The following is a 24,177-nucleotide window of genomic DNA, read 5'->3' as shown; positions in this document are numbered from 1 at the left end:
AGTGAGGGTTTTGGCATATGAATGTGTGCATGCAGGGGATGGGGAGCACAAACATTCAGTCCATGGCATCCGGGTTGTGGCTTAAGTTTATGCCTTTTTTCTCTTCGTTAGTATACAAGGAAATTGGGATTTCAACCTCACAGGCAAAAAAAAAAAAAAATCCTTGAGTTCCAGGGGGTATAAAACATTGCCAGAAGTCACACTGCTGGAGCCACCACAGGGGTTGTAAGCCAGGTCATCCTCAAGTGTGTCAGAACTCAAGTTGAATTCCTAGATTGGAGTCCTGTTTCTGTTACCTTAGTTGTGAGACTTTGGCCAGGTCACCTGATTTTTAAATTCTAACACCCCAGAAGCCTCATGAGGTACCTTTCTTTGCATCTTGGAGAAGGAGGTGTTTAAAGTTCAAAGTTCCTTTGACTGGCAGGGTGCAGTGACTCATGCCTGTAATCCCAGCACTTTGGGAGGCCGAGGTGGGTGGATCACAAGGTCAAGAGCTCAAAACCATCCTGGCCAACATGTTGAAACCCTGCTGGGGAGGCTAAGGCAGGAGAATTGCTTGAACCCGGGAGGTGGAGGTTGCAGTGAGCCGAGACTGCGTCACTGCACTCCAGCCTGGTGACAGAGTGAGACTCCATCTCAAAAAAAAAAAAAAAAAAAAGTTTCTTTGATCAACAAATGAGTGCCTGGAGCCTACGCTGGGCTTGAGCTTAGTTTACACTTGGGGCCCTTAAAGGGCAGACAGGTCCCTTCTTCCCTAGAGCCTACTCTCTAATGAGGATGATAGAAAAAATATTAAAAATAAAACAAATTCAAAAGATAATTTCAGCCAGGAATTAATCCTATGAAAAAAATTGAAGATACCTTTTAACGTGAGTCTGGGAGGGTCTGGATTACAGGACAAGGGATCAAGCAGAAACCTGAGGAGAGAATATTCGGTGCACAGGGAAAGGCAAGTGCAAAGATTATGGGAGTAACAATATTGATGTATGTATTGCAGGTACTGAAAAAAGGGCAGGGTTTTTCTGATGTGTTCTGAGTACAGAAGAGAATATTAGGAGATAAGAGGAAGGAGGGAGGCAAGGAAATAGAGATATCCCATCACGTGACACAGAGAAAGAGAAATAATATCTCAGCACACAAAGACTGTATACAAACTACAAAAAATATTGTGAGATGCACCTGTCGAAGGTGAATTGAAAGGAAAAAGAATGGGGCACAAATCAGGAAAAGAAAAGGGAGACATCTTGGGTGTTCCCACATATACATTGCCCACACACTCTGCAGAACAGTGAAACATTCCATTTTAAATTATAACAAGTTTTTTTAATATATAAAAAGATTGGGAGAAAAATATTCCATATGTTCAGTGTGGGTGAGTTGATGTTCAAATAAAACTCTCAACTATTGCCTGCCTGGGTTTTCTGAGGCAAAATTTATATGCTTGGCAATAACAGTAGCCCTTTTCTCTCTCATTTTCTCAGTTTTCTTTTCTCTCTGTGTGTGTGTGTGTGTGTGTATGTGTGTGAGTGTGTGTGTGTGTGTCTGTGTGTGTGTGTGCATGTGTGTTGTGTCTTTAGGAACTGTGGGGACAGAATATTTTACCCCAGCCGGCAGCTGTATATCTTTCAAACAGTGGTTTCACAAGCCAAATCCCCCTCCAAATTATTTATGGCTCCCATTGAAGCAGGCAGGATTCAGGCGCCCACGTAGGAGGTCAGCACTGGGCCTCTTTGTTGGACACAGGCCATCAGGAGACGACTCTGGCTGTGACTGCTGTGTGAACCTCCGCTGCCGTAGAAATGGTTATGTAACTTTAAACAGTAATGACATTTTGCAGAAAAGTGCTTTTTAATTGCTATGTCTTCATTATTCTCTTTCGAAATTGCCCAGGGGATTCTGCCTCCAAGACAGCTCGGCATGTTCTGAGTTTCCATTTTTAAAGAGCAGCAAGTGTTGTATTTTAGCTGCTCCCAGAAAACCCCCAACCCCAAACTTCATCTGTTTTCAGTTGCATTAAATGGGGTAGGTAATACTGCCTTTTGTATCCTTGCCAAATGGAAAAATGATTTGACGCAATTTTCTATAAATGCTCTCCCCAAATTCCTTTTGGGCTGGGACCAAGAATAGAATATTTTATCCCCTACAGAAGGGAGAAAGAAAATGATGAGCAAGCTAGAAAAATAGAACTGAGAATAGAGTCTGTAGAGTTCCTTTAAGCAACAGAAACTTAACCCCGATCCATACACCCAGTTGCCTATGGGGGATTGGGATCAGCTAAAAATAAATTTGGCTCTAGGAGAGAAAATGGTGATATAGATAAAATGTCTCAATAATGCACACTCTGAAAGAATCGTAGACTCAGTTCAGAAGGGACTTTATCGCTTGATTTGTTTTACTTCATGTGTGTTTTGGTATGTATGTTATGCCCTTGTACAGTAGCCCTCCCAAACAGTCACTCAAACCCGTATGGACTCATTGCTCATCAATGTGGAGCTCACTCAGTCTCACAGCAGCCCATTGTTAACTGTATAGCTTAATCTGCTAGAATCCCTTCCATGCATATTGACATATACACCTTTCTCAACAGCCCTGTCACCAATGCTGGTTCAACAGGCACAGAATTGTAAACGCTGCTGCTTATCAAAGCTCTGCAAATATGTGAAGACTGCCTTTTGATTATACACCCACACCTGTTTTTCCTTTATTAATCCTGAAGGTTCTGTTAAACCTTTAACCACTTTAATCAGAGGAGTGACATCATCATCAATATTGTCATCGTCATCACATCAAAAATAAGAATAGACAACATTTATTGTTTGCTTGCTATGTGCCAGGAGCTTTTCCAGATAATTTGCAGGCATCCTTTCATGTAGTCCTCTCAGTAATCCTTGTACGTAGATACTAAGTGGAACCTTACAGACAGGCTGAATATTTTGCTTTAAATGACTTAGGTAGTAAGTAGAGGAGTCAGTGCAGCCATGCCTGGGTTTTTGACTACAGCGTGTGGTTTCCTGCCATAAGGCATGCTGGAGGGATCGATCATCTTCTTCTTTTCCACAATGTTCCTCTGAAAATATTCTCCTGTAGCTGCCATGTGAAGGCAGGTTGAAAGGATGGGGCTTATTTAAGTATGTATAAAACCTGAAGAAAATGGAAAAAAGATAAAAATCTAGAAACAACTGTGAGTAGAAAATGGAAGAAGTGCTGACCTTGTTCAGCAAATCCCTGGTGGGTAGGATTAAGGAGAGTCCCTGAAGCATAAATGAGAAAAAAATAATCCAAATAAGAATACAGTTCTCTTTTACACAGTGAGTAGTAGAACTACTACCTCATATTGGAAGCTAAAACTGCAGCTCCAAATGAGGTGGAGAGAAATGTCCTAAGCGAAAGTGCCCTAATGAATTAAGTTAGCCCAGGTCTGTCCTTCTCTCTGGGCACCACAGACAATAGTGATTTTTCATAGGTACCAGAGTAGTGCTCATGCCCAGATAAATCCTTCTCTGTCGTTGGCTCTCTGTATTAAGACTTTGAATATTCAAGTATAAAGAGAAGATCATGAGATGTAATCCAGAGTGCTCATCCTATAGCCATGGGCTGGTCACTTCCTATTGGTGGACTATGGCTTCCTCACTGTTAGAGCAAAGAAAAGAAAATTAATTATCTAATGATGCTTGTGTCTAGTGATGTGTTAGTTTTTATGCTACAGTGGTCCTAGTAAATTATATCACTCTAATTATGTTACTCATACCCTTCAAAACTACCAATGTGCACCTATGATCCACAGAATAATGTCCAAATTCCCTGGTGTATAATAAAGCCCTTTGCACACTGGCCTCTGTCCCTCTCTATAGCTATTTTCTACAGCATGAGCACATCCATTCATCGAAGTTCATTTCTTCACTAGGAATTTTCAGACACATGATGCCTTTCCTCTTTTAAGAATGTCATTCTTGTTTTTCTTTTAACCTAGTGATCTCTTACTTGCTTTTCAACCAGCCCAAATTCTGTCTGCTCTATGAAGATTTCCCTGCTATCTAAACAATGTTATTTGCAGTCTTCTGCTGTTCAGTTGCCTCATATGGCTGTTTCTGCTATAGGTCTATAAAGCCATGTTATGATGATGTGTGTCCATGTCTATGCCTGCTGATTATATTGTAAACTCCCCAAGGGCAAGGATTGTGTCTTTTTTTTAATCTCTATAGGCCTAGTGCCTAGCTCAAGACTTGTGTTTCATAAATAGGGTTTGCAAATACTTAAGGAAAGCAATTGAGGAAATAAAGAACAATAAACAATAATGTTATATTTTCAATAGGAGTTTTCTCCACAAATGGAAAAGGTATATGCCATATGTGGCTCTAGCCTCAGTCCTACCATAACAGAATAGAGTACGCCTTTCAGAGATAGCCAAAGCCAGGACCTGAGAAGTTTAAGTAAAAGTGATGCAACTGGAAGCCTCACTGATAATGCCCTGTCTGGATCTAGGTTAGCCCAGAAATACATTGGTTCCAATACACAGGGAGAAATGTAGCAGCTTCAGATTCCTATGTATCACCTTTGGAAACTGTTAATGAAACACCTTTTTTTAACCTTTCTGTTTTCCCTTCTTGCTATTCTCACACAGGTCTTCAGATAATCTTTCCTCAGTATCTGCAAGAGAAGTTTGTCCAGTCGGCCTTGAGCTATATCATGTGCAATGGGGAGGGGGAGTACCTGTGCCAGAACAGCCAGTGTCGATGCCAATGTGCCGAGGAGTTTCCGCAGTGCAACTGCCCCATCACGGACATCCAGATCATGGAGTACACGCTGGCCAACATGGCCAAGTCTTGGGCTGAAGCTTATAAGGACCTGGAGAATTCAGGTAGAGAGTCTCACTCAGTGCCACTGCATGAGTGGCCTTGAGCCAAGTCTGAAAGGGAGCTAATCTAACTGGAATTAGGACTGCTGTAAGGGAAAGTTCAGTGACCCTGACTCTTTCACTTTGGAGGGTCCAGATGCAAGTATAATAGCTGTCACAGAGCAGGCACTCAATACATCTCCACTGAATAAAATTAATGAATAGCATAATCCAGTTTGTGGTCATATGATGTATTGTTTCTGTTGTACCCAGAAGACAGAAAGAATAAATCTGCATAGGAAGCCTCTGGAGAGGGAAGAGTCAGAGGTAGTTGTATTGATTCCTTGGGCTGCGTATGTGTGTGTGGATATTTGTGTGTGTGTGTATATGTGTGTGTGTGCACCCACACGCTTCTGTCCATCTCTATAAATAGATAAACATATCTCTGTGTGTGTGTATATATATATATGTACATATACATAGATATAGATTTCCAAAGAATCTGCAGACTATCAAAGCTCAAAGTCACTTTTTTGCTAACTTGTTATTTTCTGCCTTTCATAGTTCAGAAAAATGAGTTTCAGGGGAGGAGAGACAGTCACCCAAGCTCCTAAAGTGGATGAAGTCCAAAGTAGGATCTCTGCCTTCATGGATGTTTGAGTTTTGTTGGAAAGCCAGGCATTAATTATGTAACCATGCCAGTGATTAGGAAACGTCAAGGATACATCTGTAAAGAGGGAGGAACTGCTGTGAACAAATGATGTAGAGTTGGGGGTCAATGTGGTTAAGGAAGGCTACCTTAAAAAAGAGCAGAAATGGAAGTTTCTGACTATGGTGCAGATATGAGAAGGTGATTGCAGGTAGACCAATGGGAGGCACAAAGGGCCTAGGAGAGAGATGACCATGACGTGGGTTAAGGAGATGTTACAAGTTGTAAAAATAGGAAGTGTGCAGATATGCCAAGATATTTAGAAGAAAAAAATGGCAGAGCTTGATGTTAGATTGTTTACAAGGTTGAAGAGAAAAGGGATATTGAGGTGATATTCATAAACCTCCTTTACATAGGCATGTTAGACAACTTGATAGATGTTGATATCCTTCATTGAGCTAGAATACCCTGAAAGATTTGGAAAGAAGACCATGTGCTCACTTTTCTATAGGATAAGCTTGAGAATCCTTGAGACTTCCAAGAAGAGATGCCAAGCAGGTACTTAACATATAATATGTGCTCAAGTACCTGTTAAATAAATGGACTCATGCATAGAGCATTACTGTCTTTACAACAACATTATATTTCTTAAATCTATTATAATAACCACCTTAAACGAAATAGTAATATTTCTGTATAACAGAGAAGGGAACACCTCTTCTATAATCCTCCTTCAAGACCCAGTGTTTTCCCTAGGGTTGCACAGTTAGTAAATGGCAGAATTGGAAATGGAATTCCTGATTCCAAATCTAGTGCTCACAGCAGCTTTGGCAACTTAATTTTACTTTGTCCCCCAGGCCTGAGGTTCCCTCATCTGATAAATGAGAAGACATGTTTGTGTTTTTAATATTTGAATTTATTCAAGTCTTTAGACAAGAAATTATTTGATCAAGCAAAATCTTACCTAGGAGCCACTGTGTACCACAGATAAAAGCAGAGTTCTATGGAATAGCATTTGAAAATAACTGGTTTCCATGAACTCTAAGTCCTAACCCAGCTCTGGGAGCCTGGAACGCATCAGGAATCCTGCTCTTACAGTGCTGTACAACTCAGATGGAGCTGTGGATGCCTTATAATGACACCCATTAGTGCACTGAAAATCCTGGGAGCCCGTAAAAGAGAAAAGTTCATGATGGCAATGTACTATGATGATTATTTGGCCCCAAACAAAGGAAGCATTTGATAAAATGCTTTTTCAAAAAGGTTTCACTGATTACTAAAACAAACAAACAAACAAAAAAACAGAAGGAATTTAGGCTATATGCACAAGGAGTTAAGACTCTTTAGCATACAATCCTTATTCCCAAGGAAAAGAAACCACTTTAAGTGGGTGTGTGAGGAAACACAGAAAACTGAGATACTGCTGAATAAGCTGAACAGGCCAAGAAAATGATTTATGTCACACTTTATCCCCAAAAGGCATACACTCCCTCTAGATTTCCCGTGCTTCTCTATTTGAAATGGTTTTACCCTTTAAGACAAATCCATTCATCCATATGTGCATCAGAGGCTTGTGCTTATGAGTTTTCCTTTGGTCCATTTTTAGCCCTTAACCTTCACTACTCAGCCCAGGTGATTTGGAGAGATTAATGACCAGCCCAAAGTAAAAAGTATTTGTTCCTTGATGGCTCTGGAGTGTGGGTGGCCAAATAGGACCTAGTTTCCTACACAAATGGCAGTCTACATCTCCTTGCTGGGGGATTGGTTGGAGTACCTCTACTTTTATTCAAGAAAGTTGGCCGGGCGCAGTGGCTCACTCCTGTAATCCCAGCACTTTGGGAGACCAAGGTGGGCGGATTACGGAGGTCAGGAGTTCGAGACCAGCCTGACCAATACGGTGAAACCTTGTCTCTACTAAAAATACAAAATTAGCCGGGCATGGCGGCACATGCCTGTAATCCCAGCTACTCTGGAGGCTGAGGCAGGAGAATCGCTTGAACCTGGGAGACAGAGGTAGGAAGGAAGGAAGGAAGGCAGGCAGGCAGGCAGGCGGGCGGGCGGGCGGGAGGGAGGGAGGGGGGGGGGGAAAGGAAAAGAAAAAGAAAAGAAAAAAAAGAAAGTTAATGTATTTAACTCTTAAATCTATTTTCTTATCAGAACCAAATTTGGGTTCATTGGAAGGCCTGTGTTCCCCTTTGGCATCCATAGAACCCTCTGCAAGATAAACTTTATGTTTTCCATGGGAGGAGAGTCCAGCTGTCCCAAACAGAACAGAGTCATCAGGGCCTATCTCCTGCCTTCAGCCAGCTCACTGAGTCAATCAATCAGTGCAGAGTCTTGTGTCATTCTGTCAATCTCATGCTACCATCAGTCGGGTATTTTCTGTGTCTTAGGAACTAGTTAGGTAGATGCAGTCCTATGCCACTATGTCATTCTCAGCATTTGATTAGATACTATTATTCCTGTTAGCATATGGGGAAGCTGAGAGAATAAGGGTCCCACAGCTGTTCAGCACTCAAGATGTGACTCCAACTCTTGCCTGGCTGTCTATAATGAAGTGTCTGAGGTTTTTGTAGGAGTCAGAGACTTCTATTTTTTTTTTTTTATCACCTTTTATTTACTATTTTCTCCCAATGTACTGAGCCTCAGGATTGCCTTTTTTATATGTCAAGAGGAAATACAATATACTAAGTAAGAACACAGGATTTGGAGTGAGACTCAAGTCTTAATTCTCCTATCTACTGGCCATTTGACCTTGGGCAGGTTTGCTAACTTCTCTGTGCCCTAGTTTCTTTAAAATGGGGGCGCTAAAATACCTGCCTCATAGGTTTGCTATAAAATGTGGTTATATATGTTAGGTGATTAGCACTGTGCCTGGTGCCTGTCAAGAGCTATGTAAGCATTTTTAAAAATAAAATGAAAGCATAAATGCATAGTATACCTAAAATGTCCTTGGAGGTTTTATAACATGAAGTGAAAGTGTTAGGCTGAAGACTTACAATATTTATATAAATCCAACCATTAGCCTTTTTTCCTACAAAATGATCAACCCCTTGATATTTTTGATTTTCCAGGGATGGGGTGATAGGGATTAGAATTACAACAGATTGGATTATTAGATTGGAAAACAAAAACTCAGGACACAGGCCTGGATCCTGTCATGTATCAGCCACGTTACCTTTAAAAAATCATCTTCTCATTTTGGGCTTCGGTTTTCCTATTCGTAGAACAAGAAAGCTGAGCTAGATAATTTCTATGGATGTGCTAAGTTGACACTCTGAAACTCAGCATCACAAACTGAGGCAGAAACCTTTACCTGGGAGACCCAAGAGTTTGTCACCATCTCTTCAGCTGGAGTTTTTTTGAAATGTGAGATGATGCTAGATGGGGCACATATACAACTTCCAACAACACTGGATCGCCGGGTGTGGAAGTTGGTCCATTTCAGTTCTCTGTCAAACCTGCAGATTACATCAAAGAGAAAGTTTCAGTTTGGTGCTAGCATGCCTTTAACACCTCTCTAACACTTGCTGATTTCCTGTGTTTCAACGTGAGAGCAGGCATGGAAGTTTGATCATTTAGCAGGCAACAGTGTCTGACTAGAATTTATTAACATTGTCTTCATCATATTTATTTTTACAGCTACCATCTTCTGAAGGCATGCAATAGTAATTTTCTTTGAAGAATTCGATAAACATTTTGTTTTCAATTTTTTTTTTTTTTTTGAGATGGAGTCTCGCTCTGTTGCCCAGACTGGAGTGCAGTGGTGCAATCTCAGCTCACTGCACATCTGCCTCCCGCTTTCAAGCGATTCTCCTGCCTTAGCCTCCCGAGTAGCTGGGATTACAGGCACCAGCCACCACGCCCAGCTAATTTTTATATTTTTAGTAGAGACGGTTTCGCCATGTTGGCCAGGCTGGTCTAGAACTCCTGACCTGTTATCCACCCGCCTCGGCCTCCCAAAGTCCTTGGATTACAGGTGTGAGCTAATGCACCCAGCCTTGTTTTTGAGTTTTAAGTAAAAAACAATGACTTGATTCAAATAACATGTTAAGTAAATGTAATAATATGTGAACAGTACTATAAGGTTGATATTCCGATGCCAGAAGTTTGGGAAGTCCTGTCTTAAACAAGAATGCAGTATGCAGATTCCCTTCATAAGATAGCATAGTAGCTTTTGCCCTTTCTAGTAGGGGCAGGACAGACTAATGCAATGTTCTGTGGCCCTCAGGAAAAAAAATTATGTTTGCAGGACTGGTTTATTGGAAAGTGAGACTAAGCATTCGAGGCAACTTTAGATGGGTGCTATCATGCTTAGCCCTTGTCTCTCGGCCTTTGTCTCTCATTAGATGAGTTTAAATCATTTATGAAGCGCCTCCCCAGCAACCACTTCCTGACCATCGGGAGCATCCATCAGCACTGGGGCAATGACTGGGACCTGCAGAACCGCTACAAGCTCCTGCAGAGTGCCACAGAGGCACAGAGACAAAAGATCCAACGCACTGCCCGCAAGCTTTTCGGCCTCAGTGTACGCTGTCGCCACAATCCCAACCACCAGCTGCCTAGAGAGAGGTAAGTGCTGCCACCACCTCCACCTCTGCAGGCACCTACCTGGCGTGAGCTACATTATCCTGCTGCAGAGTGAAATGCAATGCAGATGGTGCATTTGCAGGGTGGCAAGCAGGACCCTGCATGGTCCAGACTAACAATTTTCTGGGTCGCCTCTGGGTCCTCACCTACTGGCTCCACATTGTTTCAGATTCCACATTGTTTCCGGAATGTACCGTGAATTTTCAGCGTCTGTGTTCTGTCTGATTCACCTGACTGAGGAGGGGAATTACCACTAGCCCTGATAGCTATATGGCATTATCCTGTTTAAAATATATTTTCTATTTAATTTTAAAATTACTGAGCAAAGCCGATTTTAGCATCCCCGTCTTAATGGTGAAGAAACTGGATTAACTAATTAATCGTTCACCACCTTATTTATGAGGTCCTTTGAGCAGAGCCTGGAGTGAGTGACACAAATAAGGTACCTGTAGAACAAAATGTCAGGAGACACTCACTTGCAGGGTCACTGAGTGCAGGGTCCTCACCTGAGAGAATGTCACCTTCAGTGCCTGGCTACCTTGCTTTCCCCCCTAGCCCCAGCCCTGTCCTGGATATACCGGGTATTTTGCTAGATGGTGGCGAATACAAAGATTGACAAGACAGGGCCTATGCCTCCACAGAATTAGGGTTTATTACTCTCTTAGGGGCACACAAGGAAGGAGCCAGGATTTGAATCCAGGTTTTGCAGACTCTATTCTTCCAGAGCATTTCTGATCTACAGCTGTAGTTCCTACTGCAGAGGTGCCTCCAGGGTTTCTAAAAGGGCATCACAGGACAGCAAAAAGGGTAGGTTGGGGCTCTCCCTCCACCCTGCTTCAGACAGAGCAGCTCTGCTCTTATTTGTTGCATATTTGGGGGTTCCACCTTCAATTTAGTTCTAAGAAAAAAGATCCACTCTTAAAAGAGGAAGTCCATTCACATTCACCTAGCACACTCTGTGTCAATCACATATTTATATATATATGATTGTTACCCTGTTGTACAAATCCGGAAATGGAAACTGAGAGAGGTCAAGTAATTTGTCCAAAGCTACAATATAAATCAGTGGTTCTCACTTGGGGGTGATGTTTTCCCCAGGGGACATTTGAAACTATCTCAAGACAATTTTGATTATCATAATAGAGGTTAGGGGTATTCGTGCACAGGCAGTTCTCACAACAAAGAAATATCTGACTTCAAAACTTACTGGTGCTCACGCTTAGCAATTCTGATGTAAGAGAGACAAGATGCCACTTATTTTAGGTTGATGCAAAAGTCATCGTGGTTTTTGCCATTATTTTTTAAGTTTTACCATTAATTTTAAGTAATGGCAAAAGCCGCGATGATTTTTGAACTAACCTAAATAAATCTATAAATCAAATCTTATCCTCCTAGCCAGGCTGTTGACTAGCACTCAACATTTAACAACAATGGCCGTCTTCTACAGCAGTTCATCCACCTAATTACCCCATGGGGCGCACCCTTTCTTCTCTTGTTTTTCTTGAGTCAGAGCTAATGCTGTTGTTCCCTCCATGAAGTCTTTCTGGACTGTACTAGCCAATATAGAAGGCTTCTTATTCTAGATTCCTACTAATCTAAAATCCTTTCCTTGGTCAGCATGTTTCTGTCTCTTTCCCGCCTTGTGAAACCTCCTCCTTGTACAGACATTCATGCTCATCTCTGTTTTCCCCATTCCCTCCAAATTTGAGCCCACTGCTTTGCATCTAGCTTGTGATAATTATATTATTTTGTGGATCAAATAGAATTTCTTTTGCTAGTTTCTTGTTGCAATGCTGCTGAAGCAGGGATTAGAAAAGGTCACAAACTTGCTTTCTTGTCAAGCACAACAGATGCTCAGGCTGCTACCACGAACAAGTCTCTGAAGAAGCTTCCTTTTAGATCCATCGCACATCTGCCATGAGACCCGCATTGAGCACGCTGGGAAATTCAGAAATGCACACAGGGAACAGTGCTGTGGAAGATGTCTTGTAGAGCAGGAGTGGGGAGGGGTTCTTTTGTCAATCAGACCCCATATGTATTAGTTTATGACAGTTGCCATAACTAAGTACCATGGACTCAGCTGCTTAAACAATAGAAATTTATTTTCTCATGATTCTGGAGGCCAGAAGTCCAAGATCAAGGTGTCAGCAGGCTTGGTTTCTTCTGAGGCCCCTTTTTCTGGCTTGTGGATGGTTGTCTTTTTCTCCCTGTGTTTCCATGTGTACATCTGTGTCCTAATATCCTCTCTCTCTCTCTCTCTTTTTTTTTTTTTTTTTTTTTTTTTTTTTGAGATGGAGTCTCGCTTTTTCACCCAGACTGGAGTGCAGTATAGCGATCTTGGCTCACTGCAACCTCCACCTCCCAGGTTCAAGCGATTCTCCTGATCAGCCTCCCCTTCTGAGTAGCTGGGATTACAGCCAGGCACCCCCACACCCAGCTAATTTTTGTATTTTTAGTAGAGACGGAGTTTTGCCATATGGGCCAGGGTGGTCTCAAACTCTTGGCCTCAGGTGATCCACCCACCTCAGCCTCCCAAAGTGCTGGGAATGTAGGTATGAGCCACCATGCCACCTCTCTTAAGAGGATACTGTCATATTGGATTAGAACTGACCTAAATGGCCTCATGTTAACTTAATTACCACTTTAAAGACCCTGTCTCCAAACACAGTCACAGTTTGAGGTCCTGGGGGCTAGGACTTTAACTGTAAGTTTGGAGGGGTATGTAATTCAGCCCAGAATATTATAGGAGGTAGCTTTTGATCAGATCTTAAGTGAAGAAGCTGTGCATCCCAAGGAGCAATGAAGCTCGATGCAAATCTGGTTGAGGAGGGCAACGTTTCACCATTATGAGAATAAGATCCAAAGGTCCAAAGACGTTGGGCAGGCATATTTATTAAAGGTGAGTGAAATCTCCAGAGCACCAAGCATCATCATATATGCTAAGTTCAGGGAAGACTCGAGAGGATTTTAGAAGGAGCGTAGCTGGATAGGCATTACAAGGGAAGAAGGAGGGACAAAGCTGGTAATAGGAGTAACACTGGGAAAAGTCAAGGAGTCTGGATTTATGTTCCACCATTAGTAAGCTGTGTGTCCTTGGGCAAGTCACTTCATCATGCTCACTGCAGGTGTCTGCATCTTTGAATAAGTCTCTGCTCTCCTTTTGCAAGTTGTCAGGTATAGATAGCTAAAAATGTTCTATCATCACTGGGTTCTTCAAAGAAAGAGCTCACAGTGTTGCCCTCTCTCTTCCTAAGGAGGAGAAAATGTGCCCTAATCATAATATTCTTCTCACCTGGAGAGGACGTCTGGCGTTCCACCATTGGCGGGTAACTCAATTATATTAATTTGAGGAGTTTTGAATGCTTGGTACCAAGGGGTGGGAGCACACAGACTCTAGGCTCTGTGGCCTATTCCTCTGAAGCCTTCCCAGGAGAGATGAACTTCCTTGGCCTGGCTGTGGGCTGCTTCCTGACATCTGAATCTGAGGCTTTAATGAGCATTTCTCACACTGCAGGGCACCTCTCTGGCACAGAGCAGTGTCAGGTAGAGGTGCTAACACTGGGAACCTTGGGCCACCTCTAGCTGAGCAAGCTAGTATTTGCAAATGAACTGATTGCACGGTTTCAATGTGTCTGCTTGCTGAAGTCTGTGGAAGATGAGTGTGCTGAGCAGGTGCCATTACTGCAGCAGGTGCCACAGAGATGTTTACTTATCTCACAAACAGGTGGCATTGTTAAGGTGAGGTGGGAGAGGGAAAGAAGGAACAAGCACAGGGCCTTAGCCACACATGGACTGGTCCGAATCCTGGCTTCATCGCTTACCAGACACAGAATTTTATGTAAGGCCCTGCACCTAATTTGTGAAAGGGGATAATAACACTTACCTTCAGGTTAAGTATGATGATTAAGATTTTAAAATTTAAATAGCCTTGGTAAAGTGCCTGAATCAGTTAAAAGGAAGGGAGGAAGGGAGAGAGTAAGAGACAGAAGGGAAGGAGCTGTCACTTAGTATATGTATTCTAAAGGTCAGGCACTGTTCTTTAGCATCTTATATGAGATTAACTAATTTCCTCCTCACTATAGTCTTATGAAGTGATCCTGTTACCATTCCTATTTTACAGATAAAGGAACTGAGGCACAGAAAGGTTAATAATGTACACAAGGTCAATAAATGTTAATTTATTGTTACTTCAAAGAAATGTTAAGATTTAGATTTAGTGAGAGGTCAATTATAGCTAATTAAAACTTGGCTTCAGTACTTGCTAGAAACTTAATATTGGCTGGAAGACAAAAGGGATATTTTGGCTATCTATTAGTGTAAAACAATTCACCCCAAAATTTAGTGGCTCAAAACAACACTATGTTATTATCTATTATGCATCTGTATGTTGACTTGGTACAGCTGAGGGTATCTCTAGTTGGCTGGGGCTCTTGTCATCTGGGGGCTTGACTGGGCAGCATCTCCGCAATGACACACTCTCAGAGCCAGTTGATGCTGACTGTCAGCTGGGGGCTCAGCTGGGGCTGTCGCTGGAGTACCCACTCAGGACCTCTCCATGGGGACTGGACTTCTTGCAGCATGGCAGCTGGGCTCAGAGAGGGAGTGTTCTGAGACCAAATGGAAGCTGTAAGACTTATTCAAAACTTAGCCTTGGAAGTCAGAGAGCATTATTTCCACCACATTCTGTTGGCCAAAAGCCTAACCTAACTTCAAGGGTGTGAGTATTGGGAGGTGCTCTTCATTATGGGGGCGGGGGACATATATTTTGGAGATGAGGTACAATAGAAATTGAGTAGAATTGGAGCTAGAGGTGAGTATCAGATATAGGGAACATAAGATTAATAATACTAACAGCAATAATGAAGCAATAGCAGCTACTTACTGAGCAGCTATTATAACAAGCAATAGAGTTGGCTATGTGTAAAGATTCTGGAGTTAGACTGCCTTGGTTGAAATTCCAACTTTGTCACCTGGTTACATTGTAAGTCTGGAAGAAGTTACTGAAACTTTGGAGCCTCAATTTTCTTGTCTGAAATGGAGCTAATTATAGTGCCTACATCATAAGGTTGTTTTCAGGATTAAATGCTTTAACCTACATAAATTGCTTAGGACCCTGAGTAACACGTGGATAGCACTCAATACATGTTAGGTATTGTTCTTATTTTTTTTTCCCCAAGCACTGGTATTTGGCATATACATTTCTTAGCACTCAGTAATTAGTTACCCAATGAAACTGAGCTTTGGTGACATATATTTTTTATCTAATACTCATGCCATCTCTGTGAAGTAGATGCTCTTGGATCATTTATGGGTTGGGGAACTGATAAGGCAGATGTGATTAATTTATCCAAGGTCACATGGGCAGGTAAGGAGCAGATGAGATTTATTTTGCTGACTTTACTGTTGGACTTGATGGTCAAGATCACTGTGCAGAGCAGCAAAAGCCCATGTTGTCTAAGCAGTGTGCAGTGGCAGATAGGTGACTGTATTCGGTTTGGGGTGCCCTGGTTTAGCGTGTGGTAAAGCCAAAGGCAGGGTTTGCTCATCAAGGTTGAGGGTAGTAGACCAGCACTGAAATATATAGACTCTAGTGTGCTGAGATGCAGGAAATGGTTCTGAACATGGAGCCCTGAATTAACTCTCAAGCCCAAGCAGAAACCCAGAAAGACATATTCCCTGTAGGTAACCAGAAGAGGCCGGGTTCAGTGCAGTCCAACTCAGCATACATTTCCTGAAAGCTTACCGTATGCCAGGCTTTGGAAGCATGAACATAAGTAAGATTCATCCCACCCCAAGTCCCAGTGCTTGTTGAGAGGACAGCAGCAAGAGAATTCCAGACCATACCTGTTGATGGGGACCAGAGTAGGTCAACCAGATATTTATTGGGTAATCATTATGTATTAGGTTCTGTTTGAGGATCTGGGGATACTGTGATAGATTTCTGTTAGCCTGCAGGAGAGTTGGCCCTAGAGTCAGACTGCAGCTGGACATATCAAGGAAAGGCAGGGATCCATAGTAAGATTCCTGTGGCTTGTCTTGCCACCAGGAGTGTTCCTTATACTGTGCAGTTAAAAAGGGAAAGGTGGGCTTTAGGTTTGGTCTCAGCTATTACTGGACACTGAGACTTTTTAAGCATTGGCTTTATCACCTAAAAAATGGGTATAATTTTTTCTGATTGCCTACCTCAGAGGGTCACTATGGAGCTCACCAGGGGTAGTGTATAAATTTGTGAACTCTGAATGCTGTAGCTATGCAATTGGGGTGAAGTTGAAGCCAAACACGTCAGGAAGGGAATGGGAATGGGACTGAGTTCAGGTTCATGGCAACATTTAATAGTTAACACTTCTAAAGCATTTACCATGCACCAGCCACTGTCTTACGGCTTTCATCTTATTTAATCACTGTAACAACCCTATGAGGTAGCACTAATTTATCCCACTTTATGAATAGAGAAATTAAGGCATAGAAATGTTAAATGACTTGCTGATTATTAAATAGCAGGTAGAAGACAGGATTCAAGCCCACCAGAATCCCTTCTTGTTACTCCTCTGCTATTCTACCAACCCCCGAGGCAAGATGATCCAAGGTGTTTAAATGACCTGCCAAGACTAAAAACTGTTTTGCATAGTGGTGGAAATTGCCTGTCATGGCAAAAGGGAGATGAAGGAAGGAAGGAAGGGAGGGATGCAGGAGAGAAAAGGAAGAAAAAAAAAAAGAAGAGAGAGGGGAAATAAGGTAGAAAGGAAGGGAGGGAGGAAGAAAAGAAGCACAAAGTCATCTTGGGCAATACTGAATTTAGCCGGTTCCTGTGCAATTACATGAATGTTTACTAACCACCTTATCTTCCAATCTTGTGTCAGCCACTGGAAGGCATTTAAAGATACAAGCAACTGTGCCTTGGTCCTCCAACCATCATTATCTAGCCTCTAGGTGTGTGAAAATGCATTGTTTTGTGAAGCCAGAGACCTGAGTTCAAGTCCTGTTCTGCCCTGTGTGGGCTGGACTAAACCTATGACCTGAGTTCAAGTCCTGTTCTGCCCTGTGTGGGCTGGACTAAACCTATAACTGATACTCTGGAGAGCACTGGGTAGAGAAATCGTGACTTGCAGAGGTGGAATGAAGGTTGAGTAGTGAACAATTGTACCTCACCTTAAACTAGAGCAGTTCTTTAGCGGTTTTCTTTATGGAAATTCTGAATTAAAATTCATTCGCGAACATAAGGTGATTTTTCTTTCTTTTTGCTAAAACAAAAACAAGACTCAATTATCTCTGAGGTCCTTCCCAACTCTAAGAGACATAACATTTATAGAGAATGAGAGTAATAGTTCAATTCAAGAATATTGGGAGAAGGTCATTAATTGAATCTTTAAGCAGCATTGCTTTCAGATGATGCTAATTAGTCAATTTTAATGAGTAGCTTATAGTTCAAACTAAAATCTTCTTTTGCCTGAAATTACAATGGCCTTTTAACTAAGTCTCCCAGAGTCTACTCTAGTCACTTTCCAATCTATGTTCCATGGCAGTCAGAATTATTACTTAAGAAGCAAATTCAATCTTGTCACATCCCTGTTTAAAACTTTTTGGTTACTACTTACTGCTTTTAGGAGAAAGAACGAAATCCTGAGGTGGCCGATAGATCGGCCATGAACTGGTTCCCACCTACCCCTTGGCTGGGTTCCACACCATTTCTTGACTCTCTCAGTGACAGGACAGTTCTGCTAATTTTATTTGAGTTAACTAAATGCCTAATTCGACCCGCTCCCCATAGCCCTTCATTTCAAACACTTCACGTGGGCTGTTCCTTCTGCTTGAATGTGCTTCCTTTTTTTTCTTTTGTTCTTCACTATGGTAGCTTCTACCTGCCCTTCAGATCTCAGGCTCAAAGATTCCTTCCTCAAGAACATGGTCCCTGCATTGAAAGGCTGTTTCAGGACTTATTTTATATGCTTCCTTATCATTCTAATTTTCTAATTGAACCCAAGTTCCAGTTTACCATCCAATTTACCAGTATATCTTTTTTCTTTTTTCTTTTTTTTTTTGGTTTTGTTTTTGAGACAGAGTCTTGCCTTGTCACCCAGGCTGAAGTGCAGTGGTATGATCATAGCTCACTGTAGTTTCAAACTCCTGAGCTTAACTGATCCTTCAGCCTCAGCCTCCCAAGAATCTGGAACTACAGGTGTGCACCACCATACCTGGCTAGCTTGTCTAATTTTTCATATAGCTGGAGCCTCAGTTTATGTTGCCCATGCTGGTCTCAAACTTCTGGACTCAAGCGATAATCCCTCCTTGGCCTCTCAAAGTGCTAGGATTACAGACCTGAGCCACTGCACCTGACTCCCATTTTCCCTTTTTAAATCTATTTATTAATGCCTATCTCTCCCATGAGACTATCAGCTCACTCATACATCTTTTTCTATATGCTTCGTAACTTTGTTCTTATAGCTTCCTACCACACGACCTGTCACACAGTAGCCATTCAAAAACCTTTGTTCAATGAATGGACACATAGATTATTTGCTTCTCTGAATGTGCCACAAAGGCATGTTGACATAATTTTCTGCAAATTGAGTTCCATGTTCATATATAAAGTATATGCACTTTCTACATATGTTGAATATATTTAGATTATCTTCCTCATTCACAAATGAAGAAACTAAGATCAAAGGGAGGTAAGTGAGTTTTCCAGGGTCACTCAGGGAATTTGTGAACAGATCATAACTAAAATTCAGGCCAGTAGACTGACAGTCCATTGTGGTAAAATCGAAACTGCAAATGGTCATCGTCTTCAACTGACCTGAATCCAAATCCTAAAGTTATTTCTTGTTATGTCTATTACTTTGGAAAAACAGATACTATTCAATTCAATGAAATGAAGTAAAATTAAGTAAAAATCTTAAGCATCAAGTAGGTGCTTAAGGTCAGTGTGATTTGATATTTCTTCCTTACATCTGGCTATCACCTGGTTATTTTTAAAGATTAGAGTATTGTGAGGCAAATAAGATCCATGGAAGCTTAACTTGAGGGCAGACAGTAGAACTATTAGCATTTTCTGATGATGCTTGGTCTTTGATTTATTTTTGCTTCTCAAATTCACGTGGCCTTGACCCAGCAGTCCGAGCCTTAGCCAAGCACAATGTAATTATCCATTGTTGAGATGAAAATCTCATGGGGGCATCAACTTCAGGCTCAGATGCTGGGGCCGTAGCTTCTGAACCCATGTCAGCTTTTAACATATTTCCTTCTCCATACAGTGTTTAATTGGTGTCTATAGAAAGACTCTGGCTACCAAGATAATCGTTATCTCTATTCTGACGACCCTCAATATTCACACTGATTTTGATTCTTCTCTGTGAACCCTGTACTTACTTGCCTCTGGATTTCATCTCCATAGACTCCTGCAGTGGAGCAGAGGGATATGGCTTCTTATATTTTATTGAACTCAAGTCAGTTTCAGTTTATTAGACTGACAGTCCCGGCTCTGTCATTTATTAGATGTGTGACCTCCAAAAGTCTCCAAACCTGAGCCCTCTGTTTCCCCATCTGTATGGTTAGGATAATAAGAATAGCTACCCCACGGAGTTGATGTCCTAGTCAATTTATATGATATATGTAAAAATTCTTCATAACTTGTAAAGAAATATACAGATATAATATTAATATATTCAAGGCTGGGCATGGTGGCTCATGCCTATAATCCCAGCAGTTTTGGAGGCTGATGCTAGTAGATCACTTGAGGCCAGGAGTTCAAGACCAGTCTAGCCAACATGGAGAAGCCCTGTCTCTACTAAACAATACAAAAATTAGCCTGGCATGGTGGTGCACACCTGTAATCCCAACTACTTGGGAGGCTGAGGCATGAGAATTGTTGAGCCTGGGAGGCGGAGGTTGCAGTGAGCCAAGATCACACTACTGCACTCAAGTCTGGGCAATAGAGCAAGACTCTGTCTCAAAATAATAACAATAATAATATTTTCAAGAGCACAGCAGTAGTAGACCCTAGATATCTGATGACAACACTTTCTATTTCCAAGAAGCGGATGTTTCTGTTGCGTAAAATAAAGCATGAGCCTAACAAACAAAATGTAATCAAGAGAAACAAAAGAACTTAAGAACCTTAGGACTTCAGACTCTCTAGTCTGACAAACCGAAGTGTGTGACTATCATTTACTATTGATAGTACTTGGCATAGCATTGAGGCATTCAAACTTCAATTTTCTACATAGCATGATGGAGAGAAAAATAGTAGCCAGCCTTGGAAAGCCAATAATAGAACACAGATGCCAGGGTTAGCACATAGTAAAATGGCAAAGCATGAGGCTCTTCACTGGACAGAATTGGAGACCAATAGTTTGTTGGTTATGGTTAATTGAAAAAGTGAAGTTAAACTAGGAAATCCTAAAATGTATACATGCTATACATATATGAACCATTTTATTTTAACTTAAAAACATATAAATGCAAATTTCTTGGTCAGCCTTGTGAAGTAAAGCCAAAATCTTGTTTGAGGGTGGTGGCATATTTTATTTAACATTCTACCAGTGTTCCTGCATAAACCATACCATAATTGCATAACATTTCAAACTTCGGTCTATTCAAAGTGGAGCAACAGTTTAGACTCTTAAAAAACAGCTTAAATGTTTGTGGATTGTTTGTTATTTCACCTTTATTTAAATCGATGGTCATTTTTGTCAATAACTCATCTTTATAGAATTTCCCACTGAATTCAAATTAGTTTCCACAGAAAAAAGCAATTCACATTTCATTGATTTATTTTAGTTTTAATTTACTTATTTTATAAGTTTTTAGCTATATTATAAGATATAATAATAGCAACTACAACAGGCATAAACAGGTTTGGGAATAAGTGAAACTGACTTTCAGGTTGTGTGCTTGTTACTTGGTGGAAATGGAAGCATGTGGAAGTGTAACCGATCAGACAAAAGTGTTCAGTGCACCATCAGCTTCGCACACCACATCTATCTGATGGGAGGAAGAGCCATTTTCCCAAAGTTACTTCATGGAAGTCAATTAGGAGAGCTTGTCCCACTTGACAGAGAAGCTCTGATTCCTAGTAACTTGCCACTCTTAGTGGAACAACTTGCTCAAGATCACCTATTACAGTAAGAAAAAAATGATGGTAATAATAGCTGACACACATGGAACATTTATTACGTACCAGACACAGTTGTTGATGCCTTACATATATTAATGTGTATAATCCTTACAACAGCCCTATCAAAAAGGTTCTACTCTGCTTCCCATATTATAGACAGAGAGTTTGAGTAGCCAAGGGAAATGCTGCAAGAGAAGAGGAGTGTGAGAGAAATGCATTCCTACTGGGGAGACTGGAAAAAAATACTTTCCTCTGTCTGAATTACTTTATTCATCCTTTAATTTTCAGATTCATCCCTGATTTCTTAGGAATATTTGGTCTGACTCAGTGGACCAAGTTGCACCATCCTATTAAATGCCTTTACTGCATTTTCTGTTTCATTTTTTCTAGCACTGGCCATATTTGCAATGCTGTGTTTAAGCCCAGACTTCCCCTACTTGACCGCAAATTCGGTGAAGGCAGATAACTTGTTTTCCTTGCGAACCAGTGTTTCCTCAGTGATGGGTAAAGTGCCTAGAACATCACAACACAGCCTTTGCTGCACTGAAGTGAGGGGACATTTCACACGAGAGCTGAGGGATGATTATGCTTTGTACTTGCAGTGAAAAGAATGATTTTCCATTGAAGAAAACAATACGTACCTATGAAGAATAGAGTGTGGGATTAATTTTATCCAGAAATGTCAAATCAGAAACCAGAAACAGGATATAAGTCAGGATTAAGTACCTGGGCTTTGGAACCAGAGGACTGAGGTTAAATCTTGGCAAGCAATGTGCTCAGTGTCCTCTGGCCCTGAGTGTCCTCATCTGTAAAATGAGGATGATATCTCCTCCACAGGGTTATTGAGAGGATCACCCAAGATACATATTCACTATTCCTACCATGTAGTAAGTGGTCAACAAATATTAGCACTTAGGGAAATTGTCCTTATTGTTATTGAATAAGGTTAGACCTTTATGTTGGGAAATTATGGAGGGATTGAATACCTAGTGGTAGAGTTTGTATCTTATCATTAAGGAGATGTGAAGCCAGCAGGAAAAATAATAGAAGGGATGCTGTGGTTTAGTAAATGTTCTCTGATAGCTATTAGAAAGATGAACCAGAGAATCAATGGGATCTCTCTTTTGGGTGTAAGAGGATTCAGTATTTCTTCTCTGTGCTGACATGATCTGTGGATCAAAACACTGCTTCCCAAACTGGAATTGGCATCACAGTCACCCAGAGTACTTTCTGAACATACATTCCTGGGCCTTGTATCCAGGGTTTTTGATTCAGTAGAACTGAGGTGGGTCCTAAGTCCTCGGTGATACTGATGCCACTGGTCTAAGCGCTATACCAGACTTGGATTAAGTATCTCTTCACCACCTTAAATATGGTCTCACCTCTTTCTATGTACTTGGTAGAAACTAAGCAAAAATGAGTTCCCCTAAGTGAACCTTACAGGACTTTGAAAAGGAGGAAAATATGGAAGTGGTATCTGTGTTTGAATAAGTTTAGAAAATGTTGAATTTTAAAAAATGCTAAATAAAGAAGAGGTCAAGTTGGCATGTTTTTCAAATTTATTTGGCCATAGAATCTTTCTTTTTGAGGTTTTTCAAGTGATTGGGCTCCTCAAAACACAGCTTTGGAAAAAAAGTGGTTTACACCAGATTAAGAAGCAATGACCCAGATTATTTGGTGTGATACCACAGGTTGTCATATTCCCTTGTTGTTAGCAGAGATCGTCATCTTTCAGTAAGTCTTCTTTGAGTTGAGTTTCTAACACCTTCTGCTTAAGCAGATGCTAATAGCTTTGTCTCCCTGTAGGTACCACCTCTGCTGAGAGGTGGCAAGGCTGCTAACCAGCAGCTGCAGAAGTAACAGCAGGAAGGTGCTCCATTTCTGGTATAACTAGGAAATAAATTTACCCCATGTGGCTTAGGGACATTCCTAACCTTAAAAAGTAAACTATCACCAAGACAAATACCTTATGTATAGGTTACTTTAAAGTCTGCAAATGGCTTTCACACTGATAATGTTATGTGATCGGAATAACCAGTGGGTGAGCTAAAGTGAGGATCAGTGGATCTCCCCGTTTACAGAGGAGAAAACTAAGACTCACAGAAATGAATGACTTGCCCAAGATTATAAAGTAATACTCGTTATTCTGTTGCCATCCTACATAGGCATAGGCCTCTTTTCTTGTCAAATAATATTTACATTAATATTTATACTGAATCTTCCTTTATTCATTCATTCATTTATTCATTTAACAAATATTTAGTGAATACTCACTAAGTGCCAGGCAGGATACAAGGGGAAGAGGGGTGAGCAAGACAATGAGTGCCCCTGCTCACAAAGAGCTTGAGATCTAGAAGATAGACTACCTAGAAGATAAAACTGGCCCAGAATTGGTTTTGCAACCATGTTTTACTTTAGAAACCTGAGGCTCAGGAAGGCTAAATGACCTAATATTATGAAATCATAAAATTTTGTACCTGAAAGAAACTTAAAAGATTGTCCAATCTATTCTTATCATTTTATTAAGGAGTAAAATGAAACAGAGTGTTTTGTCCTGAATTACTATGTTAATTTTTATTTTGTAGCAAATTACCATAAATTAAGAGACTTCATGTACATTTATTATGTCATAGTTTCCAGGGGTCAGGAGTTTAGGTATGGTGTAGCTGGGTCTTCACTTTATGCTTCACAGGCTGAAATCAAGGTGTCACACAGACTTACCAGTGGGCTCTGGGGAAGAATCCAAGTCCAAGCTCCTTCAAGGTGTTGGCAGAATTTAGTTCCTTGTGGTTGTAGGACTGAGGTTATTTTGCCTAGAGGCCCTTCTCCAGGCCTTGCACAAGGTCCTCTTCATCTTCAAAAGAATAAAGGTGCATGGAGTCCTTCTCACACTTCAGACTTTTCTTTTTTTTTTTTTTTTTTAGACGGGGGCTCGCTCTGTCACCCAGGCTGGAGTGCAGTGGCCGGATCTCTGCTCACTGCAAGCTCTGC

The 24,177-nt window shown here is 41.2% G+C and overlaps 1 protein-coding gene across 3 annotated transcripts in view; it reads left to right on the top strand.

The window, feature by feature from the left end:
- The window catches only part of BRINP1 (BMP/retinoic acid inducible neural specific 1), a 199,703-nt gene that overhangs the window by 153,164 nt on the left and 22,362 nt on the right, over positions 1-24,177 (top strand). For all 3 annotated transcript variants that reach the window (XM_003911307.3, XM_017949599.3, XM_017949598.3), the window contains 2 exons: positions 4,622-4,858; positions 9,833-10,055. In XM_003911307.3, coding sequence (XP_003911356.1) covers positions 4,622-4,858; positions 9,833-10,055 — 460 coding nt within the window. The remainder of the gene's footprint in view (positions 1-4,621; positions 4,859-9,832; positions 10,056-24,177) is intronic.

The sequence above is a fragment of the Papio anubis genome, chromosome 13 (genome assembly GCF_008728515.1).
Source record: "Papio anubis isolate 15944 chromosome 13, Panubis1.0, whole genome shotgun sequence".
Taxonomy (NCBI): Eukaryota; Metazoa; Chordata; class Mammalia; order Primates; family Cercopithecidae; genus Papio; species Papio anubis.
The sequence above is the reverse complement of the archived record's forward strand: the minus strand, read 5'-3'. Positions and strand labels throughout refer to the sequence as shown.